The sequence below is a fragment of the Simochromis diagramma genome, unplaced genomic scaffold, assembly GCF_900408965.1.
Source record: "Simochromis diagramma unplaced genomic scaffold, fSimDia1.1 OVJJ01000449.1, whole genome shotgun sequence".
NCBI classification, from domain to species: domain Eukaryota; kingdom Metazoa; phylum Chordata; class Actinopteri; order Cichliformes; family Cichlidae; genus Simochromis; species Simochromis diagramma.
This window is the reverse complement of record NW_024387274.1, coordinates 631,501-651,531: the sequence shown is the minus strand read 5'-3', so window position 1 is coordinate 651,531 and position 20,031 is coordinate 631,501. Positions and strand designations below refer to the sequence as shown.

The 20,031-nt window shown below is 42.8% G+C and overlaps 1 protein-coding gene across 5 annotated transcripts in view; it reads left to right on the top strand.

Annotated features, from left to right (window-relative positions):
• phf14 (PHD finger protein 14) overlaps positions 1-20,031 on the top strand; it is a 142,307-nt gene that overhangs the window by 87,974 nt on the left and 34,302 nt on the right. For 3 of the 5 annotated variants that reach the window (XM_040002624.1, XM_040002622.1, XM_040002621.1), the window contains one exon: positions 3,682-3,799. In XM_040002624.1, coding sequence (XP_039858558.1) covers positions 3,682-3,799 — 118 coding nt within the window. Of the gene's footprint in view, positions 1-3,681; positions 3,800-20,031 lie in introns of those variants that run through there. The other 2 variants (XM_040002627.1, XM_040002625.1) reach the window with 2 other exon arrangements.

The window sequence follows — 20,031 nt, the reverse complement described above, 5'->3', positions numbered from 1 at the left end:
GCCGAAGAAAACTATGACTATAAATACAAAGACTAAGACTGACAGCTATGGCTATGAAGACGTGGGGGGTGGTAACACAGACAACGCGACAGGGAACAAGTGGAAACACAGAAAAAATACACAAGGGATGATCATGGAAAGTGGAAACAGCTGAAACAAATGCACATAATGACGCGACGGGGGAAGTGTACACTAAGCACAGAACATGAAACAAAACCCTTCAAAATAAACCGGAAACGTGACAGGATGCCTACATGGCACGAGCTTGACAAACCTGAACAACGCAGATATGAAACATGACAGCTTAAGACATGAACCAACAAGTTATGGAGCGGTTGTTGAGGGACCAGGAGAGGTTCTCTGCAAGGTGGACACCAAGGAATTTCATGGTCTTGACAACTTCCACAGAGGATCCATTGATGTTCAGTGGACAGCAGTGGACAGTGATCTCTCCGTGCTCTCCTGAAGTCGACAATCATGTCTTTTGTTTTGTCCACGTTCAGAGACAGGTTGTTGACTCTACACCAGTCTGTTAGCTGTTGCAACTCCTCTCTGTATGCTGACTCATCACCACAGTCCTCAGCTCTTGCTGATGAGACAAGCACGGTCGTTTCATCGGCAAACTTGATAATGTGGTTCAAACTGTGCAGGATCCAGTTGCAGAGGAAAACTGAATGGGGGAGGAGGTGCTGAGGGATGATTGTGTTGAATGCTGAACTGAAATCTATGATCTGATGAAATTTTATACACAGTCCGACATGCAGTGAAATGCTTATTGTTGTGCAATTCCCAACCAGATACAAGAATAAACTGAAATTAAAAATCAAGTATAACATTAAAGTTAAAAATCAAAATTAAAAAGGTATGCAAATCAGCAGTGTGCAGATTGACAGTGAATAGTCAAAAACAGTTATTGAGTATATTATTGAAGTAAATTGTTTTATTAAGTGCATGTACAGTGATGTGATATGAGAGAAACCAGATCAGGCGTACATTATTTTGCGATGGTGTATAGACATATTTAGAGTCCAGTCCTACACCTGGTTCAGGGCCCATATAGCCTGGAGGAAGAAGCTCCTCCTCATTCTCTGTGTGTTGCCCTTAAGTGAGTGGAAGCGCTTCCCTGACCTCAACAGTGCGAAGACTACCTTGTTGTTATGGGAGAAGTCTTTCATGCACCACTTGGTGTAAATAGACTGCAGGTCAGGAAGCACTGAGCGAATGATGCGTTCGGCAGAGTGCACCAATCCTTGGAGAGATCATCTATCCTGCTTGGTGCTGTTCCCATACCAGGTGCAGATATTTCCCGTCAGGATGCTCTGGATGGTACATGAGTAGAGTTCTTGAGCACCTTCAGAGGTAGGTGGAAGTCTCTGAGTCATCTGAGGAAGAAGAGATGCTGCCGGGCTTTCTTCATCAGAGTGTTAATGTGACAGGATCACGAAAGGTCCTGTGTGATGTGAACACCCAGGTATCTGAAATTGTCTGCTCTCTCCACTGGCGCACCACATATAGTGCCTCGTAATTTCTCGCCTGCTTTGTGCTCCTTGGATTTGCTGATGTTTAAGAGAAGGTTATTCTCCAGGCTTTATTATCCAGGTGGATGAGAGCCCAGATGTAGGGTGGTGGCAATGGTATCATCTGTTGATTGGTGAACTGGAGTGGGTCCAGTGTGGGTGGCAGCAGGGTCTTAATGTGCCTCTAGAAGCACTTCATCATGATGGGTGTCTTGATTGTAGGGCTGCAGGGCGATATGGTCTAAAATCCATACTGCGGTATAATTTGAAGCATGTGCAGTAATGACATATATCGCGATATATTCTTTTCTTCTGTATACATATGTCAAAATGACTGAACAGTATAGCATGCCATTTTAAGAACACTTATTGTGCAAAACCTTTCTTAAAATTTTTTTTAATCTTAATCTTTTATATATTAAAAATTACAAAACTTCTCAAATATTTTTTAAGATGTAACAGATCTTTTTCCAAACAATGTAACACAAAACTCTTAAATAACAAATAAAAATGAAGATAAATGCACAAAGATTTTTGAATAAAAAAATATCGGTAAAACACAAAATTCTAAACTGTTTAAAATAAAGTGTAAAATGTGCCTTTAGAAAAGGCTTGGAAAAAATCAGTCCGCTGGTGTGTAGGGCCACCTTTTTTCTTTCCACTTGAATGACTGGGCATTTGTGGAAGGCGCAGTTTTTGGTTTTCCTCATATTCCAAAACATGTTTCATTTTGAGGTTATAAAACCAATTACTTGTATTCCCTCTCTTCGCTATTACTGTCACCTGGCATAATTTGCAGATGATATTTTTCTGCTCAACTTCTGACAGCTTAAACCCAAACCAGGTCCATATCACCGACGTCGCACTGGTCTTCTTTATGAGCACCCCCTCCTCCTCCCCACCTGTAACCTCCATGCTAGCTTGCAGCCGCTGCGATGCTTTCGACCAAAACAGGCACAGCTTGATGGCCTCATAAACATGCACTATCGCGGTAGAGCGGTATAGTCAAAATCTCTATCTTTGGCCAGATTCATATCGTTTCTACTGTATACTGTTTATACCGCCCAAACCTAGTTGATTACCACATTGTACACAGCTGCCCTGCCAGCCTGCACAGCATTGCCCCTCGAGCCCACTGCATCACCCCTCCCCTGCAGTGGAGCCAGAGACCACACCTCTGCCTCAAACATCTACAGGGTTTAGCTAGTAAGCTACCAATAATGGTGACTTAATGGTGATTAGCTATGTGAGGAAAGAGTCTACACAGCATTGCCCAGCCCCTCCGCTCCCCAGCTGTAGCCTATCCAAGCTGTCAAAGGGCAAAGGGATGGGTTTCATCCTGGACAGGTTGCCAGTCTGTCTGTGTTAGCCCTGTTACAATCTTTCAAGTTTACATTCATTGTCTCTGAACTGTAGGAAGAAGCTAGGATACAGGAGAGAACTCGCGTAAGCACAGGCAGAACACACAAATTCTACACAGAAAGGTCCAAGATGGCCACCAGATGTGAGTGCATAACCCCCTTGCTATGAGGCAACAGTGGTAACCATTGTACCGTTGTGCTGCCCAGTTAACTACTGGTTAAGGAAACTAAATTAATTAATGAGGTTTTGTAGTTTAAGTTGCTGTATCTCTATAATTTGAACAGAACCATGTTACCACTTTACAATCTGTATGCTAAATTAATTTCACTGTGATTCTAACCCAAGATTTCTATGCATGTGAACATTTAATTTTCTAAAAAAGAAAAAAATGTGTTCATAAATCAACTATTAATTTGATTGTTTATTTCAGTTTTGGTTTGAAAAGCTGCAATTGAATATATGTCTTCTCTGTGAAACATACTCTAAAAGTTATTTGACCCCTTTTGCTTCACCAGAGGGCTTATATTCCAGCTCCTTAGGATTTTACAGGCACTACTGGCACTACCAAGGCCTGTATTTATCTGAACACTGATATGAACCACTGGGCAGACAATGATTGTGTAAGGTCAAGGGAATGGAGTGATTAGAGGATATTTGGAATACATTAACAAAGTTCACTCACTGACACCTGCCTTGTCATCATCCATCACTGTTGAACTGGCCTCATCATTAAAGGACTACTCAGGCTTTAAGTGTCTGGGACATAACGTGTGCCCCCCCCCCCCCTTTGTCTGCATCTCAGGTGTGACGAGTGTCGACTCTGCTATCACTTTGGGTGTCTGGACCCTCCACTGAAGAAATCACCCAAGCAGACAGGATATGGCTGGATCTGCCAGGAGTGTGACACATCCTCATCTAAAGTGAGTGTGCATACAGTCTATGTGTATAACTCAGAAAGAAACTTGAGGACTGTTGTTAGTTACAGTTCAGAGGTAGTTAAAACTTCATTTTAACTACTACTTCTTTTTGACTGTAACATAAAAACTCGTAAAATAAAACATTTATCTACAAGTAAGTGGCAGTTCTTCCACTAACGTGTGACTTCCATTATAATATTCTTAAATGATTTCCTTTAAATCACTGCCCCAGTTAAAAAATTCACATCAAACTAAATAATTCCAAAAAACAAAACCAAAAATGTGCTTTTACTTTGACATTTTAAATACAAAGTAAAAGTGTTTGTAAGCTGGTGAATACTAGTTTATCAATGTTATTTTTAAATTGTTGTTTAGACCTTCTGTGTTTATGTTTTTAAGAACCAATACATAAATTACTCAATGATTCACATTTCATATTCTAGCACATTCAGCCAGTGTAGCAGGGTGTTATGGCTGTAGCTCAGGGCGGTAAAGCAGCTCACCTGCTAATCGGAAGGTTTGGTTTTTGTTCACCGTATGATCCAGTCTGCATGCCAAATTTCCTGGGGCAAGAAATTGTTGCTCTCCGATGCATCCATCAGAGTATGAATGTGTGTATATATACACACATTCACAGAAAAAGTGCTCGTGTGAATGGGTGAATGAGGCAAGTTGTGTAAAGCACTTTGAATGCTCAGAATAGAAAAGTGCTATATAAGAACCAGTCCATTTATCATTATTATTTAGCAGGGCAATCACAACCTAGGTGGTGAAGTGGGTTGTCCAAAGTCACAGTACCCACTGAAATCCAGATTTTTCCTGAATGAGTAGGATGGCAAAGAAATTTGCTGAAGTGTTATGATTAAAAATGCTGACAGGTTGCAATTAAATGGATATAGAAAGCAGTGAATATAGTTTGAATCCGTGCTGTTGTTGATGCTTTTTGTAGTAACATTATTAAATATTGTTATTATATTAATCCTGCTCTTGCTCTTGACGAAGGCGGTCGCACTTTTCTCCTCTCCTCCTCTCCCTTAGCTTCCCTGCTTAGCCTCTTGTGTCCTTGTCTAGTCTCGTGTTTTTTGTATTACTTTTCCCTGGAACATTCTCTCACAGTCTGTTCTCTAAAACCTAAAAGAGGAATTATGGATTGGATCGACTGGTCCCTAAATGCAACTGACACCCCTTTCTCAACGAGAAGTTTGGGCTCGGGTGAGCCTGAGTGCTGAAGATATCTACTTATTCAGAACCATGATAACAGGGTTCTGGCTGATCGGAGCTGGCTTGGCCCTGACTTATCGAAGAATTAAGAAAGCGGAACCGGCTGTTCAAACCCCCACAAGGCTGCCCACTGGGATTGGAACGATGGGAGAGGCGTGAGTTTCTCAAAATGGGCTCATTGAGTGCAGCACGGATAAGATCTTGGAAAGGCTACAGCTGCTGTGAATACTCAGAATAAGATCTCTGACTGCAGACTGGATACATCTCGGAAGGGCTAGCTCAGAATAACATCTCTGGGCGCAAATTGGATTATATCTCGGGGAGGCTCACTGCCGTGAGTTCTCAGAATCGGCTCCTCGAGCACAAGAAATGACAACATCACAGAACGCAAGTATGGTGAAGCTCGCGGCTCTCCAACGGGAGATTGAGGGACCAGTGTTGGACTGTAGAACTGCTTTGAAATTCATATGAGCTGTTCGCACTAAAGTAAAAAGCACCATCACTTCATGCGGATACCCCTTTGGCGCCAGCTGCGGTCTCAAGGCTGGAGCTGAACAACAACACCCTGATAACAACTGTGTTTAGACTGTTCCTTCCCATTCCATGCAAGGCCACCTGGGTTGGCTGGAAGACTGTTTACTTAGCCTAGCAGGGCGAAGGACACTGTCTCAGCTGAACTCTGGACACGAGCCCCAGCTTGAACAGTCTCTGTCATTGTGTCCTTGGGCAAGACACTTCACCCGTTGCCTACTGGTGGTGGTCAGAGGGCCCGGTGGCGCCAGTGTCCGGCAGCCTCGCCTCTGTCAGTGCGCCCCAGGGTGGCTGTGGCTACAATGTAGCTGCCATCACCAGTGTGTGAATGTGTGTGTGAATGGGTGGATGACTGGATGTGTAAAGCGCTTTGGGGTCCTTAGGGACTAGAAAGGCGCTATATAAATACAGGCCATTTACCATTTACTCATGCAGAATAAACTGATTATAGGCCATTCTTTCATACATTTTAAAAAGTTGCTCTCATATTAATTAATCATTTATACAGTATGATTTTCATCATTGAGCGGTCCCTTTGTCATCTGTGCGTTGTCAGGGTTAGAGTAATTTATAGTTATAAACATCAGCATGAGAACTCCTGCTTCCCTACTCACTGTCGGGATAGCTCAGTGAAACCTCTATTCTTCCACTTGAAGTAAAATCAGGTACATCCTAAAGATAAAGTTAGCACAAGGGTAAGGAAATTGTGTTTGTCGATTATTTTTTTTTTTGTTGTAAATCACAGTAAATCTTATATGTTTGGAAAGCCTGTTTATTTCCCTTTAAATTGTGCCATAGTTAATGGTGTTTTTTCTATAGTACTTAACTTTTACATGGAGAAAGTAAAGCTGTTGGTGATATGTGGATGACACCTGGGTCACCATCAATTTTCAGATCAACTCAGTGGATAGAAACAGTTCACCAGGGAAGAAATGAAGGATAATAGCTGTTTCTGGACTGCACTGTGCACATTAAGAAGGATGAGGGTCTAAACATTGAAGTGTATTGAAGTCCACAAAGGCAGACCAGTACCTGCTCTTTGATTTCCACCACCCTCTGGAACACAAGACTGGGATAATCAGGACCCTCCAACACCAGGCAGATAAAGTTTCCTGTAAGGCAAAAGGGAAGGAAAAGGAACACACCCTTTTAAAGAAAGATCTCAAAACGTGTTGTTATTCCAACTGGGCCATTATCAAATTGGAAAAGATGCACAGGAAAGAGGGTCACACCAACTAGGGAGAAACAGAATGACAAACGGAAGAACACTGTCATTCCTTATGTAGCAGTTTATCAGAGAAACTCAAGAGAATTTTCTCCAAGCATGGCATGGCGTTTAATGGGTGCAACTCACATGATCAACCCTGCTCTTCAACCCACAAATGCATTTTCCTGAAAAATGTGGCACCATCTCATGGGAAACAACTAACGAAATATAAAATGCATTACCAAGAAGAATTGTTAGAACAAACATCAACCAAACACAAATTTCCTTATTTTCTATACTAAGTTTGTATATGTTTAATATACATTTATGAATTATCACAATGAGATTATCCCACATATTTTGGTTTAGATTTTGTCTAGTTGTTTGTTTGTACGGAATAATATTGCATTGCATATGTTTGACAGCCTCTCGAACTAATTAATAACTACATCTGAATTTTCATATCTTTCAAATCTACCATGGAGTTCTACTAAACTTTTCTATGGAGCAAATACTTCCTTAATGATTCTGTTGCAGAGGTAGGGAATTATAAAGGCCATAGTGGAAACACTGAATCTCACACACAAGACACACAATTAATCCATCAACTTACTCCTACTACACTCCATAGAAAAAGGTTTTGTTGAGTGTTTGTGTATGGATGAATTGGGCTTATCGTGCAAAAGCACTTGGCGTGATCAGCAAGAATTGAAAGCACTTTTTTATTACCGATAATATCAGTGATACTAACGTGATTCTGGTTCCATTCAAAAGAATTCTTTACAACAACCAGTCCTGTTTCCAACACCTGAAGTACTTCTACTTGGGGAAAAAAAGTGATACAATTCTTGCCTCTTAATTACCTTTACTTTTAAAGCCACTGCAGTTACTACGGTCTAAAAAACACTTGTATACAAAATAAATTTACTGAAATAGACTGTCTAGCATTAAGAAGAGCTAAATTAGAGTGATTAAGTGAAATAAAATACAAAGCTGATTTGATGATCAGCCTTGTGAATTAAGACATAATTCTATTCTTAACTGCAGATGATTTCTTTAGACAGAAATGACAGTTGAGAGCCAAGCTTCTGTGTGGGGTTAGGGTTAGATTTGAATGATCAGTGAGAGGTTGAATCATTTCATCCTAATTTATTTAGACAGTAAGTCAAAATAATCAAAAGCAGAATTTCAGAGAGTTTCATATTGTACGAGCAAAGCTAAATTGATTGTCAAAAGACTCAGTGTATATGAAATGAAAGTTTTCTTTTCTTCAGTTACCTTTTTTTGCCTAGATTAGTCATTTTTCAGAAGCTAATGTATCTCTGTTGTTTTAACATTTTTCAATGCTATCCCCAACCACAACATGCTGATTATAAAGAAGACATAAACTAACTAACGGTTAGTTTAGAACAATCAAATAGGAGAACCTCTAGGCTAATAGCAGGGCTGCATTTCATGGTAACAAAAGTACTGATATGACAAAGTAATACAAGCGTTCTTTCCTCTATTATGTTAGCAAGGAAAGAACACTTGTATTTAGCGTCTGTTCAAAGCATTGTTCATAACAATCTGTTCATTTCTGCTTTGGAAAGTAACTCATCAGTATACAACAGGCTACGTGGTTTCTGATTTTGAAGGATTTTTACTATTCACTTTGAATTCATTGGGCCCGGTGAAGAGGCTTGGTTAAGCAACAAATGGATGAAAGAAACCACGTGTGTGCCATTTCTGATATTGCAGGGTCTACATTTGAGAGGCATTTAAGAATGTGACATTTTTGCGAAAGTATGGTGTACAGACCTTTTCAGGCGCAAGGTGCTCAGAGTGTCTCAGTAATAGCAAGTGTGGGGAGATAATTGACTCCACTAAGGGCAGCTAAAAAGCACTCTGAGATGAGAGCTGTATTTAAGGAAAGTTTTATTATCTGCTTTAAAATGCCAAGTCATGCACTATTTTTGCCTGTGGGGGGAAAATGATTCTTAAATGCCAGCATTAAGTGCAGAATATTACCTGATCAGTGCAGTCGAGATTCAGCTAGATGAGCAAGATATAGGGGGTTAGGCAACCCCTCTGCTTGACAGTCTGGTACAAAAATCGGTGTAAAAAGTTATTCACCCACCCTCCATCCCGCTTTCAATATGAGCAGCAATTTGTGAGTGGATGGGAGAAGCACCCTATGATGCAATAGTATGTGGAACCACCTTTACTAGCAATAAGTATTTTCTGTATGGCTTTATCAGCGTCTTACATTGTTGTAGAGAAATTTTGCTACACTGTTCTTTACAACATTGATGTTTGAGGGCATTCGCAGCTGTGATAATTTCCTTCCACAGCATTTTAATCAAGTTGAGGTCTAGACTTTGACTGGGCCATTGCCATTGTTTACTGTCCTTGCCTCAGTGTTAAAAATATTAGAGTTTTCTTAGGGGGTTAAAACAAACTATTAACAATTTGCAGATCTCCTTTGACTAGGCCACTCCAAAGTCTTTATTTTGTTTTTCTTAAGCCATTCAGAGGTGGACTTGCTGGTGTATTTTAGGTCATTTTCCTGCTGCAAAACCCAAGTGCACTTCAGCTTGAGGTCACAAACAGATGGCCTACGTTCTCTTCAGGACATTTTGGGAGACGCCAGAATTTGTGGTTCCATTTACTACAGAAATTCTTTTAGGTCTTGGGCAGCAAAACAGCCCCACACCATCACACTACCGTCACCATATTTTACTGTTGGCATGATGTTCCTTTTCTGAAATGCTGTGTTACTTTAATGCCAAAAGTCTAACTTGTGCCTTGTCAGTCCACGTAGTATTTTCCCAAAAGTCTTGGGAATCATCAAGACCTTTATGTTGCTAAGCAAAAGCAACATAACAATATGTCAAGTTCATGGAGGAGGTCATAAAAAAGGGTGATGCAGAGGAAGTCCACGATGATGGGAAGGAGGGCGAAAAATGGTACATACCTCATCACGGTGTATTCCATGACAAGAAGCCAGGCAAACTGTGTGTGGTGTTCGACTGCTCTGCCAAGTACCAGGGAACCAGTCTGGACGATCTTCTGCTCACTGATCCTGACCTGATGAACAATCTCAACGTCGTACTCTTTCGCTTCCGGTTGCACTCCACTGCATTGATGTGCAACATAGAGAAAATGTTTCACCAATTTCATGTGAGGAAGTCGGACCAGTATTACCTGCGCTTCTTTGGTGGAAGAAAGGAGATCTCGGTGCACAACCAAGCGATGAGGGTGCATATCTTTGGCGCAGCCTCATCGCTTGGTTGTGCGAACTACGGATTGAAGCATTTGGCAACAGAAAATAAAGACCGATACCCATTAAGCTCTCAGTTCATTCTGAGAAATTTCTATGTTGACGATGGAGTCATAAGTACAGACAGCTCAGAGAAGGCTATTAAGTTGGCAGAAGAAGCCAGAAGACTTTGTGCCCTGGGTGGTTGAATCAGACTGCCTGAAGATCAGCACCAATCTTAAGGAACAGCCCGCAACGCGTCGAGGCATATTGTCCATTGTTGCATCCCTGTACGATCCCTTGGGTCTCGTAGCCCCCTTTTTGCTCATTGGAAAGGAAGTGCTGCAACAGATGTGCTGTCATGGAACAGGTTGGGATGACCCTCTAACCAATGAACTTCGCCCATGGTGGGAGAAATGGAAAAATGACCTCAACAACTTGGAGAAATAAATATACCCCGAAGTTCCGCACCAGCAGATTTCGAAAAGGTTATCAAACATGAGTTACATCACCGTCCAACCGGTTATGGACAGTGTTCATATCTGAGGCTTAGCAATGAAGAAGGAGACATTCTCTGTGCACTAGTCATGGCCAAATCTTGTGTGGCCCAACAAAGGTCACCACAATCCCAAGATAAGAGTTGAGGGCTGCAGTCATCTCTATGAAAACCAGCAATGTTTTGAAGGAAGAATTTGGATATGCGGACATTGAAGAGCATTTTTGGACTGATTCAAAAGTTGTACTAGGGCACATCAATAACGAGGCTCGACGTTTTCACACGTTTGTAGCCATCCGTATCCAGAAGATACATCTCTACACGCATCAAAGGCAATGGAGATGCGTCCCTACCGACCATAATCCTGTGGATCGTGCTTCTAGAGGTTGTTTTGTCAATGAGCTAATATCATCGAACTGGTTTACCGGCCCTGCATTTCTATGGTAAAGGGGAATTGACCTCTCGGAAGAGGTGGCTCTGGGAACTGTCAGTCGGAGATCCAGAAGTTAAGGAAACACGGACTCTAAACACGGAAACCGTAGAACAAGATTTTCTTACCTATTGGCTGACAAAGTTCTCGTCCTGGACTTGTGCCGTTTGTGCAGTGGCTGGCATTCTTCGAAGGATCAACAAGGATAAGTCAAATGGTCTCTCTGCAGTGCAGGAAAGGGAAGAAGCAGAGTGCCTCATTATCAAAATCTGCAGAGACAAACATACTCGGAGGAAGTGCAGCTTTTGAAGAAAGGTTGTCAGCTGCCACCTCATAACAAGCTACATCACCTCAACCCCTTCTTGGACAGCGATGGTGTGATTAAGGTTGGAGGTAGACTCTGTGATTCAAGTCTTCCTCTCTCAGTCAAACACCCTACCATCATTCCAAAGAAACATCATGTTACAAGGATGATCATAACATACTGTCATGAAGAAGTCAAGCATCAAGGCAAGGGGATGACTCTCAATATGATCAGGACAAGGGGTTACTGGATATCAGGAATTGGTAGGACGGTTGCATCTTATCTTCGCCAATGTGTCGTTTGTCGAAAGCTTCAGAGACGGACAGAAGAACAGAAAATGGCCAATTTCCCTCCAGAGCGAGTAAATTCATCTCCACCCTTTACCTACTGTGGAATGGATTGCTTTGGACCCTTCTATAGCAAGCAAGGACGTAGTGTGCGAAAACGATACAGTCTCCTTTTCACCTGCTTCTCCTATTATTGAAATGCTGGAGGACCTATCTACAGACACATTCATAATTGGACTGCGCTGCTTCATTGCTATAACTGGAGCCGTGCGCCAGATCAAATCTGACCAAGGCAGTAATTTCTTAGGAGCCAAGAATGAACTGCAGGAAGCCCTCATGGAACTAGATGGTGATAAACTGACTAACTTCCTTTCTAAGAAGCAGTGTGACTTCATCCTAAATGCTGCTGGTTCAAGTCATGTTGGTGGAGTGTGGGAGCGTCAAATTAGAACAGTCAGGAGTGTTCTCAACGCGACCCTTGCACTCTCACCTAAAAACCTACCTGATGCTTCCCTCCAAGCATTCTTCTATGAAGCAATGACGATAGTTAACAGTCGTCCTCTCACTGTCGAAAACCTACACGATCCCAACAGTCGTGAGCCACTGACACCAAACCACTTACTTACCCTGAAGCCTACCATTGCCCTTCCTCCCCCCAGCAAGTTCATAAGGGAAGATATTTATGTGAGAAAGACATGGTGCCACTTACAATATTTGGCCGAGCAGTTCTGGAGCCATTGGCGGAAAGAGTATTTGGCCAACATTGCCTTCAGACAACGCTGGCAAACCCCAAAGAGAAACCTGCAGATCGGGGATATAGTCATAATGAAGGATGAAGACTTGCCCAGAAATGAATGGAGGTTGGGCAGAGTCGTAGAAACTACAATGGACAGAGATGGACTGGTTAGGAGAGTAAAGCTATGTCTAGGGGACAGGAAACCTGGAAAAAATGGTGAACGTCTCACCAAGCGGTCAGTGCTTGAACGGCCAGTTCAAAAACTAGTCTTATTGTTGGAAAATGACTAGTTCATTCCTTGCATACTAGGCTTCTGTTGGTTGGTCATTCTTTGTATTAGGAAATCATTTGTGTTCTCTCTTCCTATGTTTATGAAGTTATGATATTTGGAATACTAATGATTTGGTGGGAGTGTAAATGACCCAGATTACTTGTTCTATTTGATATTATTCCAATTATTCCTTTCTTATATCCCTGAACGAATTATACCTTATAATGTTCATTAGACTCTTATTTTGAAATTCGGAACGGGCAACATCCGGGAAGGAAGATCGAGCTGCTACTGTTTGCTCACCAGAAAAAGTTAATGAGACAGTTATTGTTTTCCATCCATCTTTAAATTAGCATCTAGCTGGAAGGCGAACAGCTCTTACGATATGTCTGTGGTAACTTGTGAATAAATGGGTTGGAATACCCCACCATGGTCCATCCGTTATAGTCATTGAGTGCATCGTCTGAATAAAGTCCGGCTGGAATGGTTTTCATCTTGAGACTCTGCTATGCAGGCCATTTTTGCCCAGTCTCTTTCTTATGGTGGAGTCATGAACACTGACTGAGGCGACAGAGGCCTGCAGTTCTTTGGATGGTGTTCTGAGGCCTTTTGTGAACTCGTGGATGAGTCGTCGCTGCGCTCTTGGGGTAATTTTGTTCAGCTGGCCACACCTGGGAAGGTTCACCATTGTTCTATGTTTTTGCCATTTGTGGATAATGGCTCTCACTGTGGTTCACTGGAGTCACACAGCTTTAGAAATGGCTTTATAACCTTTTCCATACTGTGAAATCTTATTTACTTTGTTTCTCATTTATTCCTGAATTTTCTTGGATTGTGACATGATGTCTGGCTTTTGAGAATCTTTTAGTCTACGCAACTTTGTCAGGCAGGTCCTATTTAAGTGATTTCTTGATTGAGAACAGGTGTGGCAGTAAGCAGGCTTGGGTGTGGCTAGAGGAACTGCACAGGGCCATGTAGTAGGGCTGGGCCATATTATACCGTTCACAGTAATACCAGTATAATGTTAGGCAACGATAAGAAAATAAAATATCGTGCTAGAATATGGGTAAAATGCGCATGCGCAGTGCATTTGTTTTCATACGCACATGGCCGAAAAAGCGGCAACGGAGAATGAGAAGGGGGAAAGCAGGTTGTTGAATGAAACGGATGAACCAGAATTGGTTTGTGAAAATGGTGCAACTTCAGTGGTGTGGCACTGGTTTGGTGTTTGTCCATCAGATACCCACTAAAGCACATTTTTTTTTGTAGAACATGCAAGCGGGCCGTCATTATTACTGTATTTCTCGGACTAAATTAAATACTGCGACAACATGGGAATAGATCAGCTGTGATAAAATACAGCATTAATGAATCAATGGTACAGAAGTGGAGGAAGCAAGAAGTATGAGTTGAATAAAGTTTGATTTATCTGACTGCTTTGTTTCGCTTAATGTGCCTTATAATACCGTGCACCTTATGGTCCGAAAAATACGTATTTGACTTTTTTATTTGGCACACGGCAGTTTAATGTTGCAGAGCACCTCTTTTTAACTTCAGTGGATATTATACATGGTTATGCTGAGGATATGTCAGCCCATTTCTACTGGAAATGCCTTTTGGTTAAACTTTCAGCAAGGAATTTGCACTGTTAAATTTTTATATAGCTTTAATGCACATAAAAAACAGCTGCTTGTTTAAGTGAAAATAAATGGATGGTTTTTTTGCGCTATTAAAGTTGTGGAGTTGCATTTTGTATTTTGTTTTGCATCAATTATATCGTCAGTTATATCGTTATCGCAATTTTCAAATGTATATCGTGATAAATATTTTTGGCCATATCGCCCTGCTCTACCATGTAGGTTTGGATTTTTTTTCCCCCCATAATAGATATCGATGATCTATCATGCATTTTCCATTGTTTCGGTTCCAGGTCGCTGCTCGTGCGGTTGACCGGCCAGTGCTACCTAGCCTGACCTGTCTCCGCAATATGATGTTTGTGTATTGTATGTACGGTTGGCAAGGTATCTGTCTTAATTGCCCTTTGGGGATGAATAAAGTCTCTCTGACTCTGACTGAAATATTTATGTGTGACAAACCTATACAAAATAGGAAATCAGGAAAGAGGAAAAGTCTTTTTCATACTACTGTACATTGCTGGTAAAATAGTTTTATCATACAAAGAATTGTCTTTCTAACTTTCTTTCTAAAAATCTCAGTCTTGTATGTGTTTTTATTTGTTAGAAAGGACTTTGTCTACACTTGTACAACAAAGTTAATATTGGTGCTATCATTTCTTCCATAAACAAACTGTGAGATTAGTCTTTTTGTTACTGTAAGAGTTTTGCTTTCTTTCTTGCTCAAGGTCACAGAAAATAAGTTTCATTCTGATTTGTAACCAACATCTTTTTTGTTGATATGTCCCTTTGATTTGCTTGGTGTTGATAAATTATTTTAAAGTTATAGTAATTACAGCTCCTGGTTTAGAGTGTTACTGGAACACTGCTGGTGCCATTGCACACATGTTTCTGTTGTGCAACAGGGGGAAAAAAGGCTTTGTTGGATAGCCTTGAGGATATTATAGATGCTGTGTTTTTCTCAGCCTGCTTAGCTTAGATAAACCTCACTCTGACCAAGCCTACATCCGTCCTGCTAATGCCCCAGGCGCTCACAAAATTGATTTCAGTAATAAAGGGACAGTCTACTCATAATATACGGATGGTGTTCAATTCAACCCTGTTACCATGCCAAAGGGGCACTTGTTTAAGACTTTATTTACACCCTTGCAGCACTGCTTGGCATACTCCGTAATGTGGTGAATCAGACCATAAGATTTGGATAAAAGGTTTGAATTGCCAAAAGCTCTTAAAGTTCTTCAGACAGTGTTTAAAGTACTCAACTGTGAACTTGTGTGGGATGCACTCCTTTTGCTGCACTTAGTCTTGTTTTCATCAAAAGGATTGCAACTGCTGAAATTATAGCCTAAAAGTTTCATTTTCTTCACTTCCTCCACAGCCAATGGCCTCCTACTGCTTAGTAAATAATTTGTATTTGAAGTTCTGTTATGACCTCAAGAGTATCCAGCTCTTTATGGCAATATAGCAGTTAGGTATTTAATGCTAGTGTTTGCTGATTTGGACTACTGGCTGTTTATATGCTTAGTGTGCCTTAAGCGTTCAGAATTTTTTGATGCGTTTTTCTTACAGCTAATGAAATTTTTTTTCAATTCACAAGAAGATTACCTTTACAGGCTGTGCCATCAATCAGAAGCTTCATGGTTGACCCATGAAAGACTATAATTAAGTTACCCTAATTAACTTAATGAAGTGTTACACTCTGGTGATTTTACTATATAAAGTAAATTGAAAGAAAAATAGGCATCATTACTCATCAGCTGGTCTGGTATTTAGACAGAGGCTTTAGGAAGAGTTTTTTCGTCAGTTCTTCTTTCAGTGGGTGTCTTACTGGAAAAATCTAACAATTACCATGTTTTATTTTCTGAAAGAATTTTCAGGTGATCACTATCGTTGATGCATTTATGAAATGAAGATCAGTCTTTGAGTGTGATTTGAATTTGTGGCTCTCCATGTTTTCTTATCTGTATTCAAGCTTAATTCTAATGTTATGACAGAAGTGCAGTTAATAACACTTGAGGCTTTTACTCAAGAATATTTTTTTAAGGTCTGATAACATCATCAGTAATTGTTGTGTCTTTGAAGCAGCTGAAGTTTAACCACAGTTTAATGTGATCTAAAAGCAAGAAATGACTGCTAAACTAGCCTGCTCAGAGTACAGACGCATGATCAAGGGTGGCCAGGCTTGATGCTGAAGACAAAGGAAAAAATCAATGGTTTGGGGTCACCTCAATCACTTTAACTAGGCGCTACAGATGCCCATGCCCCTCTCTGAGGCCAATTTGTGGAGTAAACAGAAGTGTGTAATTGTTGTCAAGTTCCCTGGTGGCCCAGGCAGTACAATTCTCTGGACCTTATTCTATTCTAATAACCTTCATGCTAGAAAGCATAAATGAGGCCACTTTTTAGAGCCCTTAGTATTGTATGTCTGTAAACAATATAGTAGACACTGAGAAACAGCACACAGTCTTCATTAAGGTAGCATTCCCTCATGTCCCTGATGGCTCAAAAGAAATGATGCTATATTCTAATAGCACTGTGGACTCAGAAACAATATGTTCTTTCCATAAATATGCACAATGAACTTCAGAGTTTTAAATTTCCACTTATCAAACCAATCATATATTAGGTATATTTTTGTCTTAAATTTGACTTTAACTTAAGCCAAAGACTGTTATGATTCCTCAGTGGTTTCAAAATCATTCAGTTGTCTATCTTGGGAGGAAAGTGTTGGAGGAATTCAGTCAGTAAAAGTCACTCATGGTGTTGTCCTGAGGAATTCACCAAACAAAGAATCCAGGCCTTGCTTATATAGGCACCCCTTTATTACCCCGTTGCTGGGTAGCAAACCTACCCAGGTCAAACACAGCTCAACAGGATATATGCAGTAGGTTAAAGTAGGTTAAATAAAAACTTAACTGCCCAGAGGCAGGAAACTGGTCACTGCCTCAATTAAGGGGATCCCGCATACCTGCACTTCTACAACCTGCAGGGGTCAAGCATTATATAGGCACAGAAGAAAGAAAGCTAATTCTCTACAAAAGTCAAATGAGTTTACTTATATGGCACATTTAAACAAAGTAAGTGTTTATTATGTTGATGTCTCAATGCATGCTCAATCATCCAGGTCAGGAAATCCCAGAAAGTTGATTCCATTCATCTGGACATTCTGTTTTCATTGGGAGAAATGTTTCATCACTCATCCAAGTGGCTTCTTCAGTCTCAGCTGCTGCAGGTTTCCCCAACCTTACAAACAGTATATTTGCAAAGAACGAAAGTAGCACCACTAACTAATAAGGTCAGTTTCATGTTCATTAATATGCAACTTGTCATGACCACTGATCAATGGCCATGATTACTGTGACGTTGGACCTGGTACACATAGACAGGACACGGATGTAATGACAGCACTACTTTATTTCCGAATGTGATTTCACTGTGGTTTTTGTTTTCACTGGGACACAGATACTCCCCCTCCGCTGTCACGTCCGCTCTCTCCCTCTCCGACTGTCACTGTGAACATATAAAGAGACATAATCACACTCACATCCCAGCACACCTGTTCACCCCCCCCACCGCGCCGCCCCGGGAGCTCACTGCGTCACCCCTCCTCTGCCGCTGGCCAGAGACCACACCCACGCCACACATCCCCACCGCCCGACTGAGGTCGGGGCCCATCCGGCCTATGGATCACCTTGAACTTAAAGGGCTGCAGAGCCAGATACCACCGAGTGATCTGGGCGTTGGCATCCTTCATGCGGTGGAGCCACTGCAGCGGGGCATGGTCTGAGGAGACGGTGAATGGGCGTCCCAGGAGGTAGTAGCGAAGGGAGTCGACCGGATCGCCAGGCACTCCTTCTCCACGGTACTGTACCGTGACTTGCGGTCCGTTAGCTTCCGGCTGGTCAACTCCCCCTACCCGTTGGGACAAAACGGCCCCCAGCCCCCTGTTCGAGGCGTCAGTCTGCATACAAAAAGGGAGGGAGGGAGAAGTTAGGCGTGAACAGCAGCGGCTCTCCGCAGAGAGCCTGTTTCACCTGCACAAACGCCGCCTGGCACCTCTTTGTCCACTGGACCAGATTCAGGCACCCTTGCGAGTGAGATCAGTTAAAGGGCTGGTCAGGTCCGCGAACCCTGGTACGAACTGCCGGTAGTAGCCGGCCAGCCCCAGAAATTGTCTCATCTCCTTTTTCGTCTTGGGGCGGATGCAATCACCGCGGTCTTCTCCACTTGAGGCCACACTTGCCCGCCCCCCAAGTGGTACCCCAAATACTGTACCTCCCTCCGTCCAACCGTACACTTCTTCGGGTTAGCCGTGAGCCCCGCCTGCCTCAGAGACTCCAGCACCGCAGCCACACGCCGCACATGCTCCGCCCACGTGTCACTGCAGATGATGACATCATCCAGATAGGCGGCAGCATAGGCAGTGGGGGGCTGCAGCACCCGGTCCATGAGGCGCTGAAAGGTGGCAGGAGCCCCGAACAAGCCAAACGGAAGCGTAACGTACGGAGTGGAGAAGGCCGTCTTTTCCTTGGACTCTGCAGACAAGGGAATCTGGCAGTAGACCTTGGTTAAATCCAGCGAGCGGTGGCCAACCAGGCAACCAGGAGCTCGTCGACCCAGGGCATGGGATAAGCATGAAAACGTGACATCTCATTCACTCTGCAATAATCGACACAGAACCGTATAGACCCATCCTTCTTCACCACAAGAACAATGGGGCTACACCAAGCACTGTGTGACTCTTCTATTACGCCCAACCTCAGCATTTCCTTCAATTCCCGGAGAACAATTTGTCTTTTATGTTCCGGCAGCCTGTAGGGTCGTGAACGCTCCATCACACCAGGCTACGTTTCAAAATGGTGCTCTATGAGGCCAGGTAGGGGGGGGAGAACACGTCAGCAAAAAGCTGTTGCAATGCAGCAATATCTGCCCTCTGGGCCTGTGTGAGATGGTCACTACAATGGAGGGAGGCAGGGTTGTTAGATTTTGGCACCTCCGGCCCCAACTCGTCTCTCTCCCTTACCAGGCTCACCAGAGAAGCGGTCTCCGCCTCCCTCCAGGCTTTGAGGAGGTTGAGGTGGTAAATCTGCGTGGCTCCGCCCCTGTCCGACTATACTACTTCATAATCAACGTCCCCCACCCGCCGTGTGACCACAAAGGTCCAAGGACCACGAGTAATTTAGAGCTGGAAGAAGGAAATAACACAAGCACTTCATCTCGCGGTGAAAATTGCCCGAGTTTTCACCCCTCTGTTGTACAGGCGTTGCTGCCGCTGCTGGGCCTGGAGCAAATTCTCCCGTGAGAGTCTCCCCAGTGTGTGCAGCTTTGCTCTCAGGTCTAGCACGTACTGAACTTCACTTTTTGCAGGGCTCGGACCCTCCTCCCAGTTTTCCTTAATCAGGTTGAGCACCCCCCACAGCTTTCTGCTGTACAACAGTTCAAAGGGAGAAAATCCCGTGGAGGCCTGGGGCACCTCCCACACTGCGAACAACAGAGGGTCTAACCAGCGATCCCAATTGCGTTCATCCTCGTGAATGAACTTACGGATCATGGACTTTAGGGTTTTATTCAGCCACTCCACCAACCCGTCGGTTGGTAGACGCTGGTCCGAACAGCCTTAATGCCCAATAACCCGTACAGTTCCCTCAGTGTGCGAGACATGAACGATGTGCCCTGGTCGGTCAGTATGTCTTTCGGAATACCAACCCGGGAGACAACCTGAAACAGTGCCTGACTTCTCGCGGAAATGGTGCGCAGTGGCATTGCTTCCGGGTATCCTGTCGCATAATCCACCAGGACTAATACGAAGCGATAGCTGCGTGCACTCCGGTGAAATGGCCCGATGAGGTCCATACCGATGCGGTGAAACAGGACCTC